Raw genomic sequence first — 21,980 nt, 5'->3', positions numbered from 1 at the left:
TATATGTTTTATATTTTATATAAAATTACATATAATTTTATATATATATGTATAACAGCTGACATCATATCTGGGGTTTGAGATCCCTTTTCTTGCCATTGGTCCTTTTATAATTATATACATTAAAACTCACAAATTTTCATAAAGCAAATATTAGACAAGTATTAATATATAAGCAAAATATCCAATGTTTTCCAGCAGTCTGTTTAAATGTATTTAGAACTTGTGAAGCCGTTCAAGAGTCATAAAAAAAATTTTTTAAAGATTTTATTTATTTATTCATGAGAGAGAGAGAGAGAGAGAGAGAGAGAGAGAGATTGGCAGAGACACAGCAGAGAGAGAAGCAGGCTCCATGCAGGGAGCCCAACATGGGACTCGATCTCGGGACCCCAGGATCAAACCCCGGGCCAAAGGCAGAAGCTCAACCCCTGAGCCACCCAGGCAGCCCCCCAAGAGTCATAAAATTTTCATTTCAATGTACATAATACTCACTTGCCTGAAATCATATTTCAGGTTAAAAATATTTAAGTACTATTATTCTGGGATCAATCCAAACTATATTTATTCAATATTCCCCCTCAACAGAACCAAGGCAAAAAATATTCTATTCTACTAGCAGTTATTGCAAGCAAAATAGGAGTCTTTTCCTTCATGGTAATATCACAGATAAAAGCTACAAAATTTCTTAACTGACTGATAAAACAATGAACTAAAAGCATATTCAACTTCAAATCTTAAGAGTTCATGATATTATCCTAATATTCATTCATTGAACAGTCACTGAATGCTTTCTATATATTAAACCTCAGAATAGACCTAATTGAGAATTCATTAATGATGCAGAAAAATTTAGATTCCTTGAATCTGGAGACAGAAGTAAATTTATTTGAAATATTTAATTTCCATAATGTTAGCAACAAATTCACAGAAGTTACAGTAATAAACCCTTTTTTTTAAAACCTTTTAAATATAAAATGGTTAACTCAATTATCTAAGGCAAATACAGCTTTCAAGTAACACAAATGTAAAACTACCTAATATGATTAATGTCAAATGACACTGACAAATAGGGATAACGGATTACTCTAGACTAATGAGAAATGGAACAAGAGGGAGAAGTAGTGATTTGGCATCAACCTTGAGTTCAAATCTCATGTTAGCCTCCTACTAATTGTATGGCCTGGGAAACTACAGAAAATCTCTCTGCCTATGAGTTCACATCTGTAACAGGGATAAGTGATTAAAAGATACCTAATAAAATGCAAAGCTCAAAGGAGGCTTCCTTTAAAGGGTTAGTTATCACTTCACTTGCCCCAGAGCAAAGGACAAAATCATAAATCCTAGATTAGCAATTCACAACAATAGGAGAATCATGGCATTCCTCCTCCTTACTCAGCACTTCCATTATTCCATCTGAGGTGCTGGGAGGTCTCAGAATGCCACTGAGGCTTTCACACAAATATAAATACAAAAATACTGTCAAGAGAGGAAAAAAATGATTCTCTTTTCCAAATTATTGGCTTCTAAAAACTGGCTAAACAGAATTATTTCTTAGTTTTATTTTTAATTAGTTTTTTTTTTTTTAATGTAGGGATTGACATTTCACATGGAAGACATGCAATTACAGTGAGGTCTTCCCACAGGACTGCCACGTTGCACAGCTCTATGGGAAAGCAGTCACACCACACTCGAGGTAAATGGTGCCTTCAAGAGCAAAAACAAGAAAACAGTACAAACGGTGTCTCCTGCCACAGTGTCACTGTAATCTCAACAATTAATCATAATTAGTCTAGATGACTTTTTTTTTTAACACTTATGATCCTGATTGAAAGTATAAAAATCACAAAGGAAAATTCTAACTTTAAGAACATATATAACCAAGCAGTTCTTTCCAATGCCTAAGGCACTTCATTTATAACACCTCAGTCTCTTCCCACAACATGCCTTCTACTTACTCTACCAAAATCTAAATCCCTGGAGAGAAAAGAGTTGAAAAGTGAGAGGAGGAACTGGACATCAGAAACATGCAAACTCAAAACTGCCAAAAGACTTGTAGATTCAGTAAGTTAGGTATGTAGTATGTGATTTTACTGATAGGCATCAATTAACAACTCTCCCATTCATACGGTGCCTTTTTAACATGAAAAATTAAGCAGCTGATAACATATTAGACTATATACATTTCTCATGAAATAGCTAATGTTAACCCATGACATAAATATAAGAAACCATCCTCTCTTTTACTGAGTAATGTGTTTGCACAGTTCAAAAACCAAAACTACACAGAAAGACATAGATTAAAGTTTTGCTCCCACTCCTGTCTCAATTCCCATTCCCTCATACCCTTTATGACAACCATTTCTTGTTGGATTCTTGTTTTCCTTCCTAGTGTATTTGCAAAAATACCAGTAAATACAAATACACATTCTTATCCCCTTAAAGAAAAGGCACTGTATAGCACCCTTTGTCCCTCACTTTGCCTTTTTTAATCAATTTACCCTAGAGATCTGTTCACATCAGTACAAAGAGATCTTCCTCATTCTTTTTTTATAGCTGTAATACCTCACTCTGTGGATATACCATAATTTATTCAACCAGACCTTATCAGGTTGCTTTCAAAGCGTCTTCCTAAATGATACATCTTTCAAATCTCTCCTGTTACTGTAACAAAGTGAATTATCAGTATCACAGGATTTGCTTTCTTAGATCTGTAATAAGACAGATGAGTGACCTACTTACTGTTCATATTTTGTAAGAATCATCAGAAATTTCCATTTTACATGACTATATTCTCTCCCCCAACAAAGTTTAATGTATTTATTAGAGGATTTCTCAGAGCCTTTAGCACATCATTATGCATTATGAATCTCTGAAAAGTATAGTGTGTGACATTTCCCAAACTTACTTGGCAAAACCTTCTACAGATGAAATGTTCCACAAAACAAACTCTAGAAAATACTGGGGCTGATATAATAATTATTGTCATCTATTTAAGCAAAATATAAGACTTCTAAGAACTTTTAAGGAAACCAACTGAGCTCAATTTTAGACTAGGCATTCCTTCACTCTTTTTGGATTATAAACACCTCAGAGATCTGAATGTAAAGCTATTTGATTCTCTCCTGGAAAGAATGCATACAAGCATAAAATTTTCCGTTTCTGGGGATTCATGGACCACAGTCCCCATGGTCTTATCTATTTGAGAAGCAATGAATAGAAGTGCTATATTATCTGTGGCACCATTAATACTACAAATGTTAGGACAGAACCCAGAGCTAATGAAAAAGCAGCAGAGAATTCACCATGAGTGTGTACCTTGGTGCAAAGCAAACAAAGCACATTCAAAGATATTACGTTAAACAGTTAACAATATCAAATAAAGTAAATTCTACTAAATAATTGTGAGAATTGTTACAAGGGGTTGAGTCTGATTTTTACACAGATGTCTCTCATCTTAAGTAAATTAGATTCTTACAGGATTAAAAAAGTTGGTCTTTAATTCATTTTGTATGAATATGATCATAACATTTAGGATTTTCAGGATTTCACATTGGATAGCAGTATCTGCTGGAAATATAATTCTGCTGCAAATCTGAAAGTGACAATGTGAATGCCCAGGGGAGGAAAAAAAAAAAAATCCAGTTTTAAAAGCAGAACAAAGAATCTCCAAGCATGATTACAGTCTAGCAGGCAAAATGATTAGGGTAGAATGATTAAATTGAAAAAGTGACAAAGGAAGGACTACCACATCTGATTTGGGATTGGTACCCTACAAAAAGGCAGAAGGACATTCAGAAGAGAGGGCCGGTGGGGGCTTAAGCTCAGATCAGGCTCTTCTCATGGAGCTTTGTGCAAAAGCTTAAATCTGCCTATATGTGGCATCTGTAGTAATTCAGACAAACACAATCCAGTAATACCCTTCTTTCCTCCATTCCCTGACGTTTCTCCCCAAAACCACACCCACCCATGGAAAATATTAAAAAGTGCTACAACTGTAAAAAAGAAAAGATGTTTTCTACATCATGATGGGGCCAAACTGTAACAGAATGGAAATTTCTCATTTAAATTCTATCAAAAATTTGTTTCTTGGGGGCACCTGGCTCAGTCGGTTAAGCATTTGCCTTTGGCTCAAGTCATGATCCCAAGGTCCTGGAATTAAACTCTGCATCAGGATCCTTGCTCAGTGAGGAATCTGCTTCTCCCTCTGCTTCTCTCCCTTCCCATGCTTGGTGCATGCTATTCCCTCTCAAATACATTTTTTAAAAATATTCTAAAAAATTGTTTATTTCTTTCTTTCTTTTTTCTTTTTTTTTTTTTTTTACAGAAGGAGAGAAAGAATCTTAAGCAGGCTCCACACTCAGCACAGAGCCCAACTGGGGCTCGATCTCACAACCCTGAGATCGTGACCTGAGCCGAAATCAGGAGTCAGATGCTTAACCAATTAAGCCACCCAAGCACTTCTCAAGCATGTTTCTTAAGATAACTTTTTTTCTTAATGAAAACCTCTCCAATACTACCATGGAACTCAATGGGAAGAAAGTCTATTATATATAAATTTGCTCTATTCCTATCTTTTTTTTTTAATATATCAATTCCTAAGGTCTAAGTATCATATTTTTCCAGAATAAAGAATGGTATCAACCTGAAAGCAATCTGTATGTAAAAGAATATGTACTAAGCATACAAGCGCCAAATGTTAATTATACACTATGGCAAATCATGAGAAAAAAGAGATTATACGTATCATGTTTTCCTTTCTCATGCTTTCTGAGAAACCAGTCCACAGTCCATTCTATAATATAAAGTATAGGCACCTTGCACATGTGAATCCATTTTCAAGGTATATCCAATTCCCAAGTCCTAGTCAGGGATGATATATAACTCAACAGCTTCTCCAAATTGGGCAATCTGACAAAAAGAAGCAGTACAGTCCTGGAATCCAGAGAGAGAGGACAATTCTATACTGTCTGACATGTAATCAAAATAAAAACCAATGACACTAAGCTACATATTCTCTACAAAAGAAAGAATATTTAAAATATTAAAGTAGCTTTTCTATTTCATTATGAAAAGATAGATTATGCTTTACCCTTCACTTTGATATTGTTCAGAAAACAACTGCTTTTAAAATCCAAACTATGACTTAGTAACAGTTAAAATATTTAAAAAATCCTCTTTGGAATAAATATGAAAATCTGCTTATAAAAGCCAAACTAGAACTTTTCTGCAGTAGCAAATCAGCTCCATATATAAGAGTATATTTATGTCATCATCACACTATCTTCCTAAACCAAGCACTGAAAAAAAGTGGCCACTCTCATAGCAGCCATTTAAATGTCTAGCGCATGGAAGCAAAGAGTCACTAATCTAGAAACCTAGCACTGCTAAGTCCTTTGCCCTCAGGAAGACTGTTCACAGCAACACTACCAAACACTATCATAACACCATGCCAAACATAGACCCTTTCATGGTTTATTATCATCATAATTACATATAATCCTAAAAGTCTCCCCAAATTATAAAATCCAATGAGTATTACTCAACAAAATACATGAAGTAGTTTACTAAACAAAGAGGCAAATTCCATTGTAAGGTAGAATACTGGAATAGGTACCTGCTTTGTACAGGAACCAAAAATTCTCTTGGTTCAAAAACGGGCTTACAAGGGGGTGGGGGAGGTGCTGCACCCTTACATATATAAACACTGATCTTTATTACGGATACATGCTTATTACAAAATCGGAAATGCTGTATCCATAAAAAGCGGTAACTATGGAAGAATCTATAATCAATAAGAGGAAGCTATAATATAAAAATCAAAAGCCACAATGACTAATTTATAACACTAATCCTTTGAATCACCTGTATGCTCCTTTTATGTAAATGGCTCATTTTGTCAGCTGCAGATCCTATCCACTTTAAGATCATATTTGTGGTAAAATACAGTAAAAAAGAAGGGGAAGGAAAGAGGAAGAAAAACAACCCATTACAGGATGTTGACAAGTTTAACTACTAAGGCTTTAAAATATATTGGTTAGCATACCACATACCACTAAAATAAACCAGGTTCCTCTAACAACAGGTTACTTTGGCTTTCGATTTTAACCTACTCAACTAACAGAAGATTGGTGTAACAAAATATTCTAATTTTCATACCCTAAGCTCTATTAGAAAAACACCTGTATACTTCTCAGTCTCAATTACCAAATAAAACAATTCTTCAATCCAATTCAATCGTCCTACAGTTTCACTTGGACAGATGAGGTTTCTTGTCTCTCCCTCTATTACAATTCCATGGATTGTGATGCAGAGAAACCAACTAAAGGCAAAAAGGTAACTAAAATTCTGATACTATGCCTGGAGTACATTTTATATCTAGAGTTATCAATACCTAACCACAGATCCCAAAGAATATGCTTAGTTACAGACCCACCAAAAAACCTTCTACTTGCCAACCACCACTAAATTCATTCTAAGTTGTTACTTTTATTTATTCTATTGACTACTTTTTAAAAAGTATTTCTAATGGACTCAGGAAAATGTTTCAACAGGCACTCACAAATGGAATTAGCAGGAATACAAATGCTATCACTGTGTTCACTACACATGCCAAAATAAACTCAGTGAGATTAAGACTCTACCTTGGGTGCCCACATCCCCAGTGCCTGGCACCTAGGAGATAAGTTAATATCCATAAAATGAATGAAATTGTAAAACAACAAAATTCATGGAACAGCCCAAAAATTTCAGTGGTAACAGAACTGTGCTAAATAATGTACTGCTTAAAAGAAGAAACAGGGATCCCTGGGTGGCGCAGCGGTTTGGCGCCTGCCTTTGGCCCAGGGTGCGATCCTGGAGACCCGGGATCGAATCCCACGTCGGGCTCCCGGTGCATGGAGCCTGCTTCTCCCTCTGCCTGTGTCTCTGCCTCTCTCTCTCTCTCTCTCCTCTGTGACTATCATGAATAAATAAATAAAATCTTTAAAAAAAAAATAAAAGAAGAAACACTTGCCAAAACCCGGGAACCTTCTAAACAGTGCTATCTATTCTAACAGAATATTTAACCTATACCAGAAAAAAAGACTGACAGTTCAAGTCAATTCTAAGGGAGGCCTGCAGTTAAGTTTTTGCAGCAAACAAAAGTTGCATTTTTATAAGATAAATGACTTTCTCCTATCTCAAAACCATGATCAATGAAAAACACAGAACTTTAGACGCAAAGGAAGCCTTAGAGCCTAAATTATGGAACAGATGGGCTTGTTTTAGAGCAATATAAACTGCCACCAATTTATTCAAAAATTGTGCATAATCACATACCCAAGATAGCATTTTATGAATATCAATTTTATTCTATTTTTTTGGCTATGCCAAGATGTTGTCAGTTAAAGGAGAAATGACTGATGAATATCATAATCTTCCATTTTTATGACTTTTCCAGGGGAAAATTGATAAAAAAAAAAAGTAATTTTGTCAATGCAAACAGTTCCTCTCTTCCTAGTTCATAAGTTACAGTGTTCTGTACTAGTTAAACCAACAGTTTTCCTGTTCTCGCATTCTGTTTTTAGACTGTGTGATAGCTTATGTAATTCCTATTACTGATTTGTATATGCTTACTGTAGGCAAATCTTTTCTTCCCAGAGATTTAGGAGGTACACACTTCCGAAGTCCTCCCCTGCCATGCCACTAATAAGTGCTTGATAACTCCTCTGTCATTCATTTGAATGACAACTTCTATTAGAGCAGAGCTGGTTCTGTCTTGTTGGATAGTACAGGATAGGTTCCAAGTGCTATCACAATGAATGAATGAAAGAATGAATGAATGATCGGGAAGGCAACGGCATTACCATGCTCCTTTTGCTAGCTAAGTAGGTAATAGTTGAGAAGACACAGTTTCTCTCCAGCTTTATGAAAACTGGAACGTTCTTAACTGCTCTGAATCGAAAATCTGCATTTAAGGACAACACTATTTGACACACATTGGTACAGAACGTGCTGGGGGGGGGGGGGGGGACCCTTCCAAAATGCAATTTATTCAACTGTCACACAAAGAATGACTGAAGATTCCTTAGAACGAGTTTCCAGTATTCCATTACCAACATCACTGCGACTTGAGCTTTCCCTAAAACCACTGCTAAATGACTTCACTGTCTGGAGACTCCGTTTTCCTCCGTGTTTTGAGAATTTGTAAGTGAGCACACTGAAGTAATAACGAGCGACTACTCTCCAGGGCTTTACAATATTCTTTAGAAAGATGTGGGATGTGGGGTGGGGGGAGGGGGGGCTTGTAAGCAGGTTAATTAAAGAAAACTCTTGAATAAAAAACACACGAAAAGCAATTTTTCTGTGAGTCGTGAAAGACTGGAAAATGTCACTACCACCGTCCCTCCTGTGCTGGTCACAGAGTGAGAACTGGGAGTCGGAAAATTCAGGACACTTCCCTGCCCGCTGAGTCAGGAACTACCCGACAAGAGAAGGGGATCCCCTCTGTGGGTTCGCATGTGTCCTACAGACAAGCAGGAAGTCCGTTTCTGGAGCTTGGGCCGCCCGTCCCGCATCCTGGAGGCCAGCGCTGGCCCTCGGGAGCGCCCCCGGCCTCCCCTCGAATCCCGGAGCCCAAGCGGCCGGCGGGGCACGGGGCGCGGCGGCCCCGAGCGCAGGACGCGGTCCGCTCGGGCTCGGCCTGCGGCAGGAGGCGGCGGCGGACCGAGAGGCGGCCCTGGCCCCGAGCAGCTCGTCCACGCGGCCGCGCAACTCACCGAACAAAGCAGCCCGCGCGGGCCGGGCGGGGAGACGCGCGAGGAGGGCAAGATCCACCCCGACTCTTCGCCGCCGCCCGCGGCTACAAACAGGTGGAGCCGCGCTCACAGCGAGGAGACGGATGCGTGTCCGAGGGGCTCACCGCACCCCAGCGCCCAGGCAACCCGAGCCGAGCCCCCGGCCCGCAGCGCGGCGCCGCAGAGCAGGAGGCGGCCGGGGGCAAGGGCGGACGCTGGGCCCCCGCGGCCGCGCCGGGGTCTCGCCGGGGTCCCGCCGGGGTCGCGCCGAGGACGCCCCCACTCGGGCCTCCCGGGGCCGCCACACAAAGGGGACGGCGGGGCGGCGGGGGGGGCTCCGGGCCAGGGCCCACCGGGCCGGACCGCGACGCCCGCCGCGCCCCCGCCTTTGTCTGCCTCGTCCCGCCCGCGCCCCCGCCCGCGCCCCCGCCCGCCCGCCGAGGACCCTCGCCGCCCGCGGCGCCCTCACCCTGCTCGTTACCCGGGTGAGTAGCGGTCTCATCTGCTCGCCGGCCCCATCCGCCTCCATGGCCCGCCGGCCAGCCCGCGCTGTCCGCCCGCCGCCGCCGCCGCCGCCGAGCCCGGCGCGCGAGGGGAAACGAACGAGCGTCCGACAGCCGTGCGCGGGAGGGAGGCGCGGGAGGCGCGGGAGGCGCGGGAGGCGCGGGCGTGTGCGCGGCCGCCGCAAGGCTGGTCTCCCCGCGAGGCCGCGGCGTGGAACGTGGGGCGAGCGCCGAGCAGCGGCAGGACTAGGCGCGGGAGGCGGAGGCAGCCGCGTAGGGCCCGGGGGCGGGGCCGCAGGCCGTGACGCGCGGCGCCCGGGCCCCGCCTCCCGCCTCCCGCCTCCCGCCTCCCGCCACGCCCCCTGCCGGGGCCGCCGCGCCAGCCCGCTCTGCGCGCCCGCCGACCCCGCCGGGAGGCCGCCGCGCCGGGACGGGGCAGGCGGGACGGGCACGTGTCCCAGCCAATCGGCGGCTCGCTCGGCGCCGCGTGCACCGCCCCCCGCCACCTCCGCGGGAGGCCCCGCCCCTCTTTGTAAAAACTGCCTGAAACTCAAGCGTCTGACTCGTTTCTCGGGTGGGAGGTTTCGCCCGAAGTTTCAAAGTGCCGTGGAATTTACCACCGCCCCCACCTCCTCCCCACGTCCTTTAGAGTAGCAGGAGGATAGGAGGACGCCACCCTGATCCAGGACCCTCCCGGGAACTCCAAAAGAACGAACGGGTCTTCATGACTCCTGCAAGATTTTTTTTTTTTTTTTCCCCTCTTGGATCAGTAGGCGTGAGCCCCAACTCGAGGCCTCTGAAAGAGGGAGTCTTCCTGGCCAGGCATCCTCGCGTGCTTGTCCTCTTGTCCCGGCACCACGGCGGCTCCCACACTCTTGAGTCCACGCGCAAATATCCGCACCTCGAGGGCAGCTCTCAAATGCCTACAGCCCCAACTGAGAATGATGACGGCACCTGCCACACAGGTCCACACGGAAGGGTTAAGTGAATGTCTGTCTCTAAACGTGCCTGACACATAGCATGCTTATTGTGGGCATTACTGTTAACAAGATTATCCTGCGTTTTTTAAAAGGTAACAAAATGTTGGCCGAGAAGAGCTACATCAGTGCTTTGGAGGGAAACTATGTTACAGCGGGACCGGAGCACATGTTCTATCCATCTCCAAGAGGGTATAAGTAAAGCCCTTTGTCAAAAACTTAAGGATGCTACGAGACTCATTCCTGGTTTGGTTCCTAGTCCCCTTTTGTTCTCAACTTCCCAGAGAGTTACTTTGAGGCCAGCACACATTATTCACTTATTTGTATAAGAGCAGATGCGCTTTTAATAATAGCTACCATTTAAAGAGGCCTGTATTTAGAGACTGTGATGTTTTGCAAACATGCCTCATCTCTAATCCTCACAACACTACAAAATCTGTTTTATTAACCGCATTTTACAGGTGAGGAATCTGAGGCTCGTAGAGATTTAGTTCCTAGTTGGGAGACCTGCTCTTTCTATTGCAGCATTCCAGTGCCTCGTTAATGATGATTGATCAACAAGAAGAAAAAGGGAAGAAAAGATAAAACAAGAATGAAAAGGAAAGAATATAGAGAAAGAGGGAAACTGGAATTTAAAAAAAAAAACACGTTGTAAAGCTGCTGAAGGCATCCATCACTTGTACCCATACTATCACTTTCTAAGGTGAATATGATTTATATTGAATTAGGTCTGGACTCTCTTACAATGTAGCCAATAACTGTAATTAGTGTATATACAGAACACCCTCTACCCCCTTTCTCTGCCTTATTTTTTTGTACAGCACTTACCCTCTTATAACATTTTTGTATGTTATGCTTTATTATATTTATTGTCTGTACATATACATTAGCATAGTAATGTGTGCTCCATGTATGCTCCATGCAAGCTGTGATTTTTTTTTTTTTTTTTTTTTTTTTTTTTTTTTTGTCTGCTTCGTTTGCTCTTTTTTCCTAGTGTGCCCAGAAGGGTACTTGGCCCTTGTAAGCTCTACTTGGGTTAATTGAATGAAGTGGGTTGTGAGGGGACATCCTTTAAGACCTAAGAGCATCCTGGGTGACAGCTAAGGATGTGGCCAAATGTAGTAACAGTAACAAAGTAGGAACCAAAACCCTTGGAACCAAAGTTAAAAGAGCTAAGTAGTCAACCTCAAAAAAAGGCTTAAAAATATATACTCAAGAGGGGCTCCTGGGTGACTCAGGTCATAATCTCAGGGTGTTGAGATTGAACCCCATTCAGCCCCGTGCTGAGTGTGGAGTCTACTTGGGATTCTCTCTCCCTCTGCCTCTGCCCCTACCCCTTCTCAATAAGCAAATAAAATCTTTAAAACATATATATATATATATATATATACACACACACACACACACACTCAGGAGACCATGCTAGAAAAATGGCTTTCTCTTCAAACATCTTGCAAAAGAGAAAAATAAGCCCTTGATTTATTTAATCCACAATTATTTTTTGAGTGATTTCTGTGTTACCATGCAGTTTTTCTATTCCTCACTTGATCCCAACTACTAAAAAAATAATGTGGTAAACATCTGAATTATAGAATTTATTACTCTCAATTGCCCACTTAATTCTAGCAAAGCCAGAGTTCATTCTGAGGTGATAGTTGTAATGAGTAAAGAAGATAATGTGTTAAAATCACTTTCAGCAAATGTAAATGACTATGAAATGTTCCAAAGTGCTAAAAGGCAAATTATTATCTTAAGTATTTTAAATATTCATCCAAAATGTAGCACAGGGAAAAAAACTGCTAAACAAAGGTAAATGTGAGCTTAAATTCATCACTAATAATGAATCTGTAGCACCTAAAATTAATGACATTTAGTCGTAACCCAGGATACTTCCTGGATTTCTGGAACAGTATGTAATACTAGCAGGGACCTGGATGCAACCTCTTGGCAAGATCTTAATCCTGAGGAGAGAATAATCTTCCCTCAACCATTCTTTAAGAGCCAGGGCATATTTTGTAAAGGCAAATAGCAGCTTCTGTGTCATTTTGAAATGCATGGAACCAACCTTTAGCAGATCCATTAACAATTATGAATCTCTTCATTGCCTCTTCTGGTCATAGCTGATATTTAAATATTCCCAATCATCCAATCCCATAAGGAAAACTAAACTCCTTGGAATAGTGTTTACAAAAGCACCAGGGCAGTTGCAATGGGAAGAAGATGAAATGAAGATGATTGGGGGAAGAAAAGTAGCTCTTTTGATAACTTTAAAAAACAAAACAAAACAAAAAAGACCTGTTCCTTGATTTCATGGAGTTCAAGGTGGAAGACATCAATATACAAACAAATGCCAACAATGCAATGTGTGCAGCTCTAATGTGGTCATGGGAAACTCAATGAAAAAGAATGGAATGCCTTTTGCTAGAGAAGGAAGGGAATGAAGGCTGCCAGCTGTGGGAAAAGAACATCAGTGAAGGTGTTTGGAAAAGTTATAGAGAAATACAGTAGATTTAAACTGAGTTATGAATGATAATGGTATTTACTTGATCAAATTGTCTGGAGAGGGGAGGAAAGAGGTAATAGTATAAGCAGAGCAAGATCAAAGGCACTGGAAAAAAAAATCAGAAACAGACCCATAAATACAAAGAACCATCTGGTAGTTGCCAGAAAGGATAGGAGAAACAGGTGAAGGGGATTAAGAGGTACAAACTTCCAGTTAAAAAATAAGTCATGGGGAATGAAAGTACAGCATAGAGAATATAGTCAATAATACTGTAATAATATGGTCTGTTTATTTATTTATTCATGAGAGACACAGAGAGGGAAAGAGGCAGAGACATGCAGGGAGCCTGATGTGGGACTCGATCCCGGGTCTCCACCCTCAGGCCCTTGGCTGAAGGAGGCGCTAAAACGCTGGGCCACCAAGGCTGCCCAATATGGTCTGTTTAAAAGACAAAATTCAACAGAGTAAATTTGAAAGTTATAAGCAAAAGAAAAGAAATGATTGTTTTAGGCAAGATCACCTTCCATTCCCGGGAACGGCAGAGGGTCTTATTACGAGGATTACTTCATCTTCCTGTAGGGGATGGAAAAGGGTCCATGTGACAGATAACCTCATTAACATTAACCAGAAAATTCTGACCAGTTAAAACTACATCTCCGGGAGTTATTGGAACTGCAGTTGGGTTTAGTGACATGACCTGTTTGGTGACTTGGCCCAAGTGATGCCATTTTGGGCCTGTGGTTTTCTTTTTAACGGATAACAAAAGGTAACTACACTTATTCATAGTGAGCATCGTGAGCATGTGATTGTCAACTCACTATGTTGAACTCTTGAAACTAAGCATTGTATGTCAACTACAATGATGACTATTTTTAAAAAGATCAAGGTTATTGATCTGAAGGAACAGAGTAGCCCAGTGGTGAAGCATTCCTCCCCATCCAGGCAAACTGCTGAGAGCAGATTGCTTTTGTGCTTGTTCTTATGCTTTTGGGCAAGACTTCACCTTGCCAGCCTCCTTTTTGAAACTGTAAATTGCAGATAATCTTGAATCTTGGTAGTATCCTCATGGGTTTGCATTGGCAAAGAATAATTGAGAACATCTAGCACAACACCTAACAAATAGGACAATGAAAATACCATTTGATACCATAATGGATACATGCCATTATACATTTGTTTAAACCCAAGGAATGTACACCACCAGGAGTAAACAGTAATACAATCTATGGACTTTGGATGATTATGATGTGTCAATGTAGGCTCATCAGTTGTAACAAATGTATCACTCTGGTGGGCACTGTTGATAATAGGGGAGGCTGTGATGGTGTGGGCGTAGGGTAAAGGGAAAATCTCCATACCTTCCGCTCAGTTTTTTTTTTTTTTTAAGTTTATTTATTTATTCATGAGAGACACAGAGAGAAAGAGATACAGGCACAGGCAGAGGGAGAAGCAGGCTCCATGCAGGGAACCTGACGATTCGGTGCGGACTCCAGGATCACACCCTGGGCTGAAGGCGGCGCTAAACCACTGGGCCACCTGGCCTGCCCCTTCGCTCAGTTTTGCTTTAAAAAAAAATAGTCTTAAAAAAAAGCCTAAAGAACAATGCTTAAGCTAGTGCCACAGGAAACAAAAGCATTTAATCTGCTTTCACTAATAAAAATGATGAATAAAGTATATGTTCAGGTATGTTCATTAATGCATTTTTGATAAAAGAAAAACTGGCAATAATATGTCAATAAGGAAGATTGGTTAAATATATTTTGGTACTCCAAATATGAAATACAATTTAGCACTAAGAGAATGAGTTATACAAGTGTGCCAATAAGAAAAGGGTTTCAATATATATTCTTAATATTAAGTTACAAAAAAACAAAAAGCAAAGAGAGTAAGTGGGTGTACTATGATGCTTTTTGTAAGAAAAAATACCCCAATTATATACTTGTATCAATATCTATTATCTATTTTCTTCTAGAAACACAAAATTATTTGTATATCTATTTCTGAATTATTTTATGCACATATGTATTCAGAAGGAACTACGATTGTTGTACAAAATACAATTATGTCAAAGACTGTAAGTACTATCATGATCAAATAACACAGCAGTTTAGGAAGGGCCCTGGAACTGGATTCTAGACTGACTAATACTCAGCTCATTATTTCTTTAACAAGGCTGATTTTTTCCAAGTCAGCTCAAAGTCATTGGTCACCATCTAGTTTGCTCAGGCATTGGGTGAAATACTGTAATCTACCACTGAGTAACAGATGGCAAGTGAGTACAGAATAGTGTACATTGGCACTTTGAGATGTGCCAGTACATTGGCACTTTGAGATGTGCCAGTAAATTTAAAGATTGTTACTCCGATTTAGGTAGTGTTCTTTAAAAGTCAGAGTCCATTTTGGTAACACCTAGGTACACCAGGGTGTGGCTTATGTTTTGGTTGCTTTCCAAGAACCATTCCTCTTTGTACTTGGGCTAGAAAAGCATTGAATGATTCTAGCTCATTTATTTTTTCTCAGCATCATTCTTTTGATATAGTTAGATTTCAATAAACACACACCCCTTTTATTAAAGTGATCCCTTCAGGTCCATGACTGAGACCACAATGAATTTTGGAAAAGAACTCATCTACACCAAAGGGGAAATCTAAAATCCCAAAGTCTTATCTTGAGAAACAGAGGTATAAAAGAGTTTTAGGGAGGCAGAAATGGAAGAAAACATTTCTTGCCATGGAATCAAATTTCTTAAAAAATTACTATGAATTAACGGGTTTTGAAGAGGTGGTTTAAAGATTTTAAGTAATCTCTACACCCAGCCTGGGGCTCAAACCTACAACCCCGAGATCAAGAGTTGCATGCTCCACTGACTGAGCCAGCCAGGCGCTCCATACCATGCATTAATGTTAAAATAAGTACTTGGGTTGGTTTAGATCATCCTGAAATATTCATAATCATCCTATTTTATGATAATCTAAAACTGACAGGAAAAAGGAGACTTAAGTTCTGCATGACATTGCATATGTCACTTAATGCCTCTGGACTTCTGCTTCCTGATTTGTAAGACAGGGATAATTGAGGCCAAAATCCTTTATCCTCAATTGCAAACTCCATAAATCTCTGAAAAACTGAAGGATTTTCATTACTCATTTGACTGCAAAAACCTCACCTAAACTGACATGAAGCTCTTTATAAGTCTCTCTTTACTAGTGAATATCCATTTGTCTCATTACCCAAATAATGTGTCTGATAACACGATGATGCCCCCAGACCCTATTTAAGGATGCTTCATAGCATACACAAGCACCAGCATTTTATCTTTTCCTAAAGACAGTTAACCAGAGAAAGCATCAAGAATCTGGAAATGTTTCCATTGGAGGACTGAGAATATATCCCCTGCAAATGAGAATACTAGTATTATCATTTACTAATGACTCCCTAGCTGTAGCTCTTAAATGCCAATTTACAATAATGCTTATAATACAAATAGAGATCCAGACCATGGTTATAGTCATAAGTTGCCCTATGCGTATGAAGATGGCATGTCTCCTCATCAGCAGCATATATTCTACAAGACTTTGGTGCAATAGCAGATGTAGGTTGATATGGCTCTTTCCACTCTTTCCACACCCTACCTATGATATTCATTTGTGAAACTACGGTGTCAGAGTACTACAAGTCTGGAATCACAGAACACAAGGAGGCTAATTGGTGTATCCATAAATCATATTCATTTCCCAGTGCTTATTGGTCCCAGTGGATCCATCTAGTCAAGGGTAATTTCTAGTGTCTCCCTCTAAAGATACCCTTTGAACCTATGTTGGTACAATCTTCCTGAAAAGTAATTTGGCAACATGTATTAACAATCACAAAAAATAATGTGTCCTTCAACCCTATAATATCATAACTAGGAATGTCTTAAAAGATGAGTTATAGATACAGACATATATTTATTTATATACAATGGGGTTTATGCCAATGTTATAAAATTTTATGTATGAAAATGAAAATTTAAAAACCATCTAAAATTGAAGCAATGAAAAAGTTATTAAATGTTTGCATATCTACATGAGGGATTATAATGTATTCATCAAGACATTCTAAATTTTAATGGAAAATGCTCATTGTATCAAGTTTTGTTAAAAGATCTATATACAGGGACACTTGAGAGGCTCAGTGGTTGAGTGTCTGCCTTTGGCTCAGGGCCTGATCCCAGATTCCAAGGACCAAGTCCCACATCGGGCTCCTTGAATACAGCCTGCTTCTCCTCCCTCTGCCTGTGTCTCTGCCTCTCTTTCTGTGTCTTGCATAAATAAATCTTTAAAAAAAAAAAAAAGATCTATATACAAAGTTGACATAAAGTATAATCCTAATTTTAACTACCTATCAGTGAGTGATCAACTGAAAGTAATATATTAAAAATTAACAATAAAATGATTAAAAGGAGATAAACAAAAATGCTTATAGTGGATAAGAATACAAGTGATTTTTATTCATTTATTCATTTATTTTAAAGATTTACTTATTTATGAGACAGAGAGAGAGACAGCACACACACACACATGTACATGCAGGGGGATGGGGTGGGGAAGGGCAGAGGGAGAGGGAAAGAATCTCAAGCAGACTCCCCACAGAGTGGGGAGTCGCATGTGAGGCTGGATCTCTCATGACCCTGAGACCATGACCTGAGCTGAAATTGAGAGTGGGATGCTCAAATGACTGAGCTACCCAGGCACCCCAGGAATACAGATGATTTTTAAATTTAATTCTTTTTAGGTTTCTACAAATTTCTACAATAAATAAATTACTTTTATACTAAGAAAACTGTAAACATTATTTTTAAGACAAAATAATCTACAATACTAATAGGAAATTTTATAATGGTTTATAATAAGAATATCTGAAAGTTAAACACCACTTTAAACAAGCCAAACACAGTAATGACTAAAACTAAATAGCATGATTACCCTATTAGAATATTCACAACTTGTTAAAAGGAATCACTTGTCTTATTGAAGCCAAGTCAAAAATTCAGTGGGTTAGGGGCCTAGGTTCTTCAGTAACCACCTTCCGTTCAGGTCATGATCTCAAGGTCCTGGGATCAAGCCCCACATGGGACTAGCCCTGCATCAGGCTTTCTGCTCAGCAGGGGCTCAGCAGGCAGTCTGCTTCTCCCTCTCCCTCTGTGCCTCCCCCTGCTCTCTCTCTCTCTCTCTCTCTCTCTCTCAAATAAATAAATTAAAAACCCACTCAATGGGTTAAAGTAAAACCTTTCATGAGGTCTGTAGTGTATGCTGTGGGGGTCCAAAGGAGAAGAATGTTATATTTTTAGAGTAAATATTCTCAATGGCATCTTTTCTGGTTAAGAAAAAATATACACTTTAACAAAGCAATAGAAATATATATATTTAACAAAGAGATAGAAAACAAAAGAGTTTCAGAAAGTCTCACATCCAGGAAACTAAACCCAGGTCAGTACAGTACCCATTGCCTAGCAACCTAATGAGGGTTTCATAAAGGTGGCATTTAAGTTCATAGGTCATCAGCATCAGCAAACACAAATTTAAAATGGAAGCCTTCTGCCAATTATTACAACAAATCTTTGAAGACCTGCCAAATAATCCTTTTTTAGAAGGAAAGCTTCTAAGATTATTGCCTGGTTGAAAGCTAAGGTTTTTGTCTTTGTTTTAAATTCTGTTAGACCAGGGTGTCCCAAATTTGCTTGTTCCTAAGTATCATCTGGAATGCTTATGAAACACGTGGATTTCTCTAGAGATTATGATTTGGCAGGTCCAGGATGGGACCAAGTACTCCCTACAACAGGCCCTAGATGATTCTTCTGATTAGCAAATTTGAGAAACATTATTATAATTTCCCTCCTAAACATGTATGCTGTTTGCTGACTTCTTTACTGTCTGCCTCTATCACCAAACAGTAAATTCCACGAGAGCAGAGATGGTATGTCTTCATCTCTGCACCTCCAAGGCCCAGTATGGTATCTGGCACATATGATTAGGAGTTGAGTAGATAGTTCTTGAATCAACCAATCAGTGAATCAAAATTTCCTTCGCTGTATCAGATAAGAGCACAATTGAAGTCTGGACAGTTCTCAGGATTGTAGGAAAAGCCCTGCCCCTGGAAAGCACAAGGTACATGTAGAATATGTTATACTCTGTCAGGGACCTTTTGTTCCCTTAAGGACAGGGCCCACACAAAACTGGAAAAATATTGCAAAATAGGACATGCTGACTGCCAGGCACATTAAGACATCAAATTCGGGGCACTTGAGTGGCTCAGTGGTTGAGCAGCTGCCTTTGGCTCAGGACGTGATCCTGTGGTCCTGGGATCGAGTCCCGCATCGGGCTCCCCACAGGGAACCTGCTTCTCTGTCTTCCTATGTCTCTGCCTCTCTCTCTGTGTGTGTCTCTCATGAATAAATAAAATCTTTTTTAAAAAGATATCAAATTCATAAAGAAAACAAGTATCCTCTCCATATTTACTTATCTCTGTAGATAAGTATTATTATTATTATTATTATTATTATTATTATCTATTACTTAGGCAAGCAAATGGCATGCTGACCTGATATGGAAAAAAAATAAATAAATAACAACAACACAACAACACAAAACTTAACTCCCCCGGCTCCTTTGAGATCACTCTAGGGGGAAGTGATTGCCAAGCAGGTCAAGGGCTCGCTAATACTGTAAGGATAAAAAATGCTGCAGAAATCTGGGGTCAGCAAATTATCGCCTCAAAAAAACTATTCTTTAGTTTTTAAAAAATTAAATTCCAAATGTCTCCTGAATATTGACTAGATAAAATATGGCCTCTGGATACATAGAGTTTACAATAGGCCTACTTTGGCAATACAGTAAACCTTTACATACACAAGCATTGAACAAGTGTCTATAAAATGCTCACAGAATCAATTTGTCGGGACAAAACTAATTGTGGTGAGTGAAATACATAGAGTTTTCCAGGTAGCCTCTCTACTCCACAACCTCTACCAACCCCAGCTGCACTTCCATGGAGGTGCCACCCCCTGGCCCTTACTTAGCCATCATATCTATAGAAGCCTATTAACTACTGTGACCTGGGCTTCAGATGCCTGAGGTCACTGTTGCTCCATTCTTGACTCTTGGCTAAGCCTTCACCAGCCATTCACACTCAAACCCATCAAAAAGGCCCAGGTGAGGAACAGCAAATGAATTGCCCATGGAACAGACCAGCCACCAGTTTTCCTAATTAAAGTTTTATTGGAAGACAGACATGACCGCTCCTTTACGTATGGTCTCAGGCTGAGTTTGGCATCACAGCAGATCGGAGTAGTAGTGACAGATATCATGTGACCTACAAAGCCTAAAATATCTACTGTCTGGCTCATTAGAGAAAAAGTTTGCCTATTCCTGGCCTAGATGCATAGGGCCAGATAATAATAATTATTATAATAAGAATCTTAATGTGGCATTTACCATATGCTAAGTAGTATTCCAAGGTTTTATTTAGACTTCAAAACAATTTTACAAGGAAACTAAGGCACAAAGAGGTTAAGATAACACAAGTAATAAGGGCCAGCCAACATAGGAGAGGTATTATAAAATAAATAGGTTATCACTGAGTTCTAAAAATGATGAACAAAACCATAATTTAGAGGCTTGAATAAAGCAGTAAACAACTCATGGTAAAGGTTACAAGAACAATGGGATCATAGAAGCAGATTATTAGTAATAACCACATTCAGATCACTTGCAAATTCCTTTTGCATATGATATTAGATGAAAATATATGTTTAAGAAAAAAAAAATAGAAGTTACCAAAAACAATGCTTTATTTTTTTAAAAAGTGTTTCTTCCAGAGATGCTACATTTATTATATTTTCCCCTGAGCTTCTACATTTAAGTCATAATTTCTGCTTCAAGAGAGTCACCCTGGGATAATCCTCATTTATTAAAAGTAATTCAAAATGGTCTTGAAATTTATATTTGAAAATTATCTTCAGAATCAGGTTACTCAGATTATACCAGATGTGGTCCCTGATGACTTTTGCCTTCTTTAGAAAAGTAAATCCACCACAAGGCAATTATAAGGATAAAGATTTTCCACAACCTTATCTAAATAGTTCATTGCTAATCACCAGAAGCTGGCACATAGTAACTGCTTAAAAAATAATTGTTGAACAAAATGGATGACTTTCTTAAAAAGAAGTTTCAAAAATGTTTTAGGAAATGACAACCCTGTTGGAAAATCTCCCTGGGTAATTGTTTGGGGGGAAAAAAAAAGCCAAACAAACATACATTTTGTTCATCAAATTTCTTTGATTCAGCTATTCAACAAATAGTCATTGAGAGCTAGAAGTAGCTACATAATCTGTGGGGCCCAGTGCAAAATGAAATGCAAAACCCCTTGTTCAAACAGCAGGGGGGGAAAAGTATTTTCCTTTTTCCTGTGGCCTTCTTCTCAATCTGTCTTTGTGTTTTTATTTGCTACTCAGTGTTGCGTTCCTTTGGATGAGTGGGTACTCACAGAGAGAGTGCTGAGCCTCACAGGCACTGTAGATTCTATGCTTGACTCCACATGTGGGCACAAGAATCCAGCCAATCCCTCCCCGTTCCTGCACCAAAGTGGGCGTGGTGGAGGGGAATGGGAGAGGTGAAGCAGCTGTGGTCACTGGGTGGAGTAGGGGGGCATCCCAGAGAGATGGGACCAGGGTTCCAAGCCCCTGGTATATGTTCCATTGGTCTTCACTTACAAAACAAATCCAAAGACAAATGATAAAAAGTTCAAGGGGCACCTGGCTGATTTAATTGGTGGAGTGTGGGACTCCTGATCCTGGGGTTATGGGTTTGAGCCCCACCTTGGATGTAGAGATTACCTAAAAATGACATCTTTAGGGGTGCCTGGGTGATTCAATCAGTTAAGCAACCAACTCTTGATTTCAGCTCAGGCCATGATCTCATGGTCCTGGGATGGAGCGCCCCCCACCTCCACCACCCACGGGCTCAGAACTGGGTGTAGAGCTCACTTAAGATTCTCTCTCTTTCCCTCTGCCCCTTGCTCTTTCATGCATTTGCCTGTGTGCCCATGTGCATGCACGCATGCACTCTCTCTAAAATAAAATAAATAAATAAAATAAAATAAAATAAAATAAAATAAAATAAAATAAAATAAAATCTTTTAAAAGAATTTCAAGGGGGGATCCCTGGGTGGCGCAGCGGTTTGGTGC

At 40.1% G+C, this 21,980-nt stretch overlaps 1 protein-coding gene across 6 annotated transcripts in view; it reads right to left on the bottom strand.

Annotated features, from left to right (window-relative positions):
* Positions 1–9,555, bottom strand: part of SLC4A7 (solute carrier family 4 member 7) — a 110,069-nt gene extending 100,514 nt beyond the window's left edge. For 4 of the 6 annotated variants that reach the window (XM_025461049.3, XM_025461052.3, XM_025461054.3 and 1 more), the window contains exon 1: positions 9,244–9,554. In XM_025461049.3, the coding sequence (XP_025316834.1) occupies positions 9,244–9,303 (60 nt within the window). In that variant the 5' untranslated portion in view covers positions 9,304–9,554. Of the gene's footprint in view, positions 1–9,243 lie in introns of all 6 variants that reach the window. The other 2 variants (XM_025461051.3, XM_025461050.3) reach the window with 2 other exon arrangements.
* Positions 9,556–21,980: the final 12,425 nt, after the last annotated feature.

This window comes from Canis lupus, chromosome 23, assembly GCF_003254725.2.
Source record: "Canis lupus dingo isolate Sandy chromosome 23, ASM325472v2, whole genome shotgun sequence".
NCBI classification, from domain to species: Eukaryota; Metazoa; Chordata; class Mammalia; order Carnivora; family Canidae; genus Canis; species Canis lupus.
Note: the sequence above shows the minus strand (reverse complement) of the source record. Positions and strands in the feature narration are given on the sequence as shown.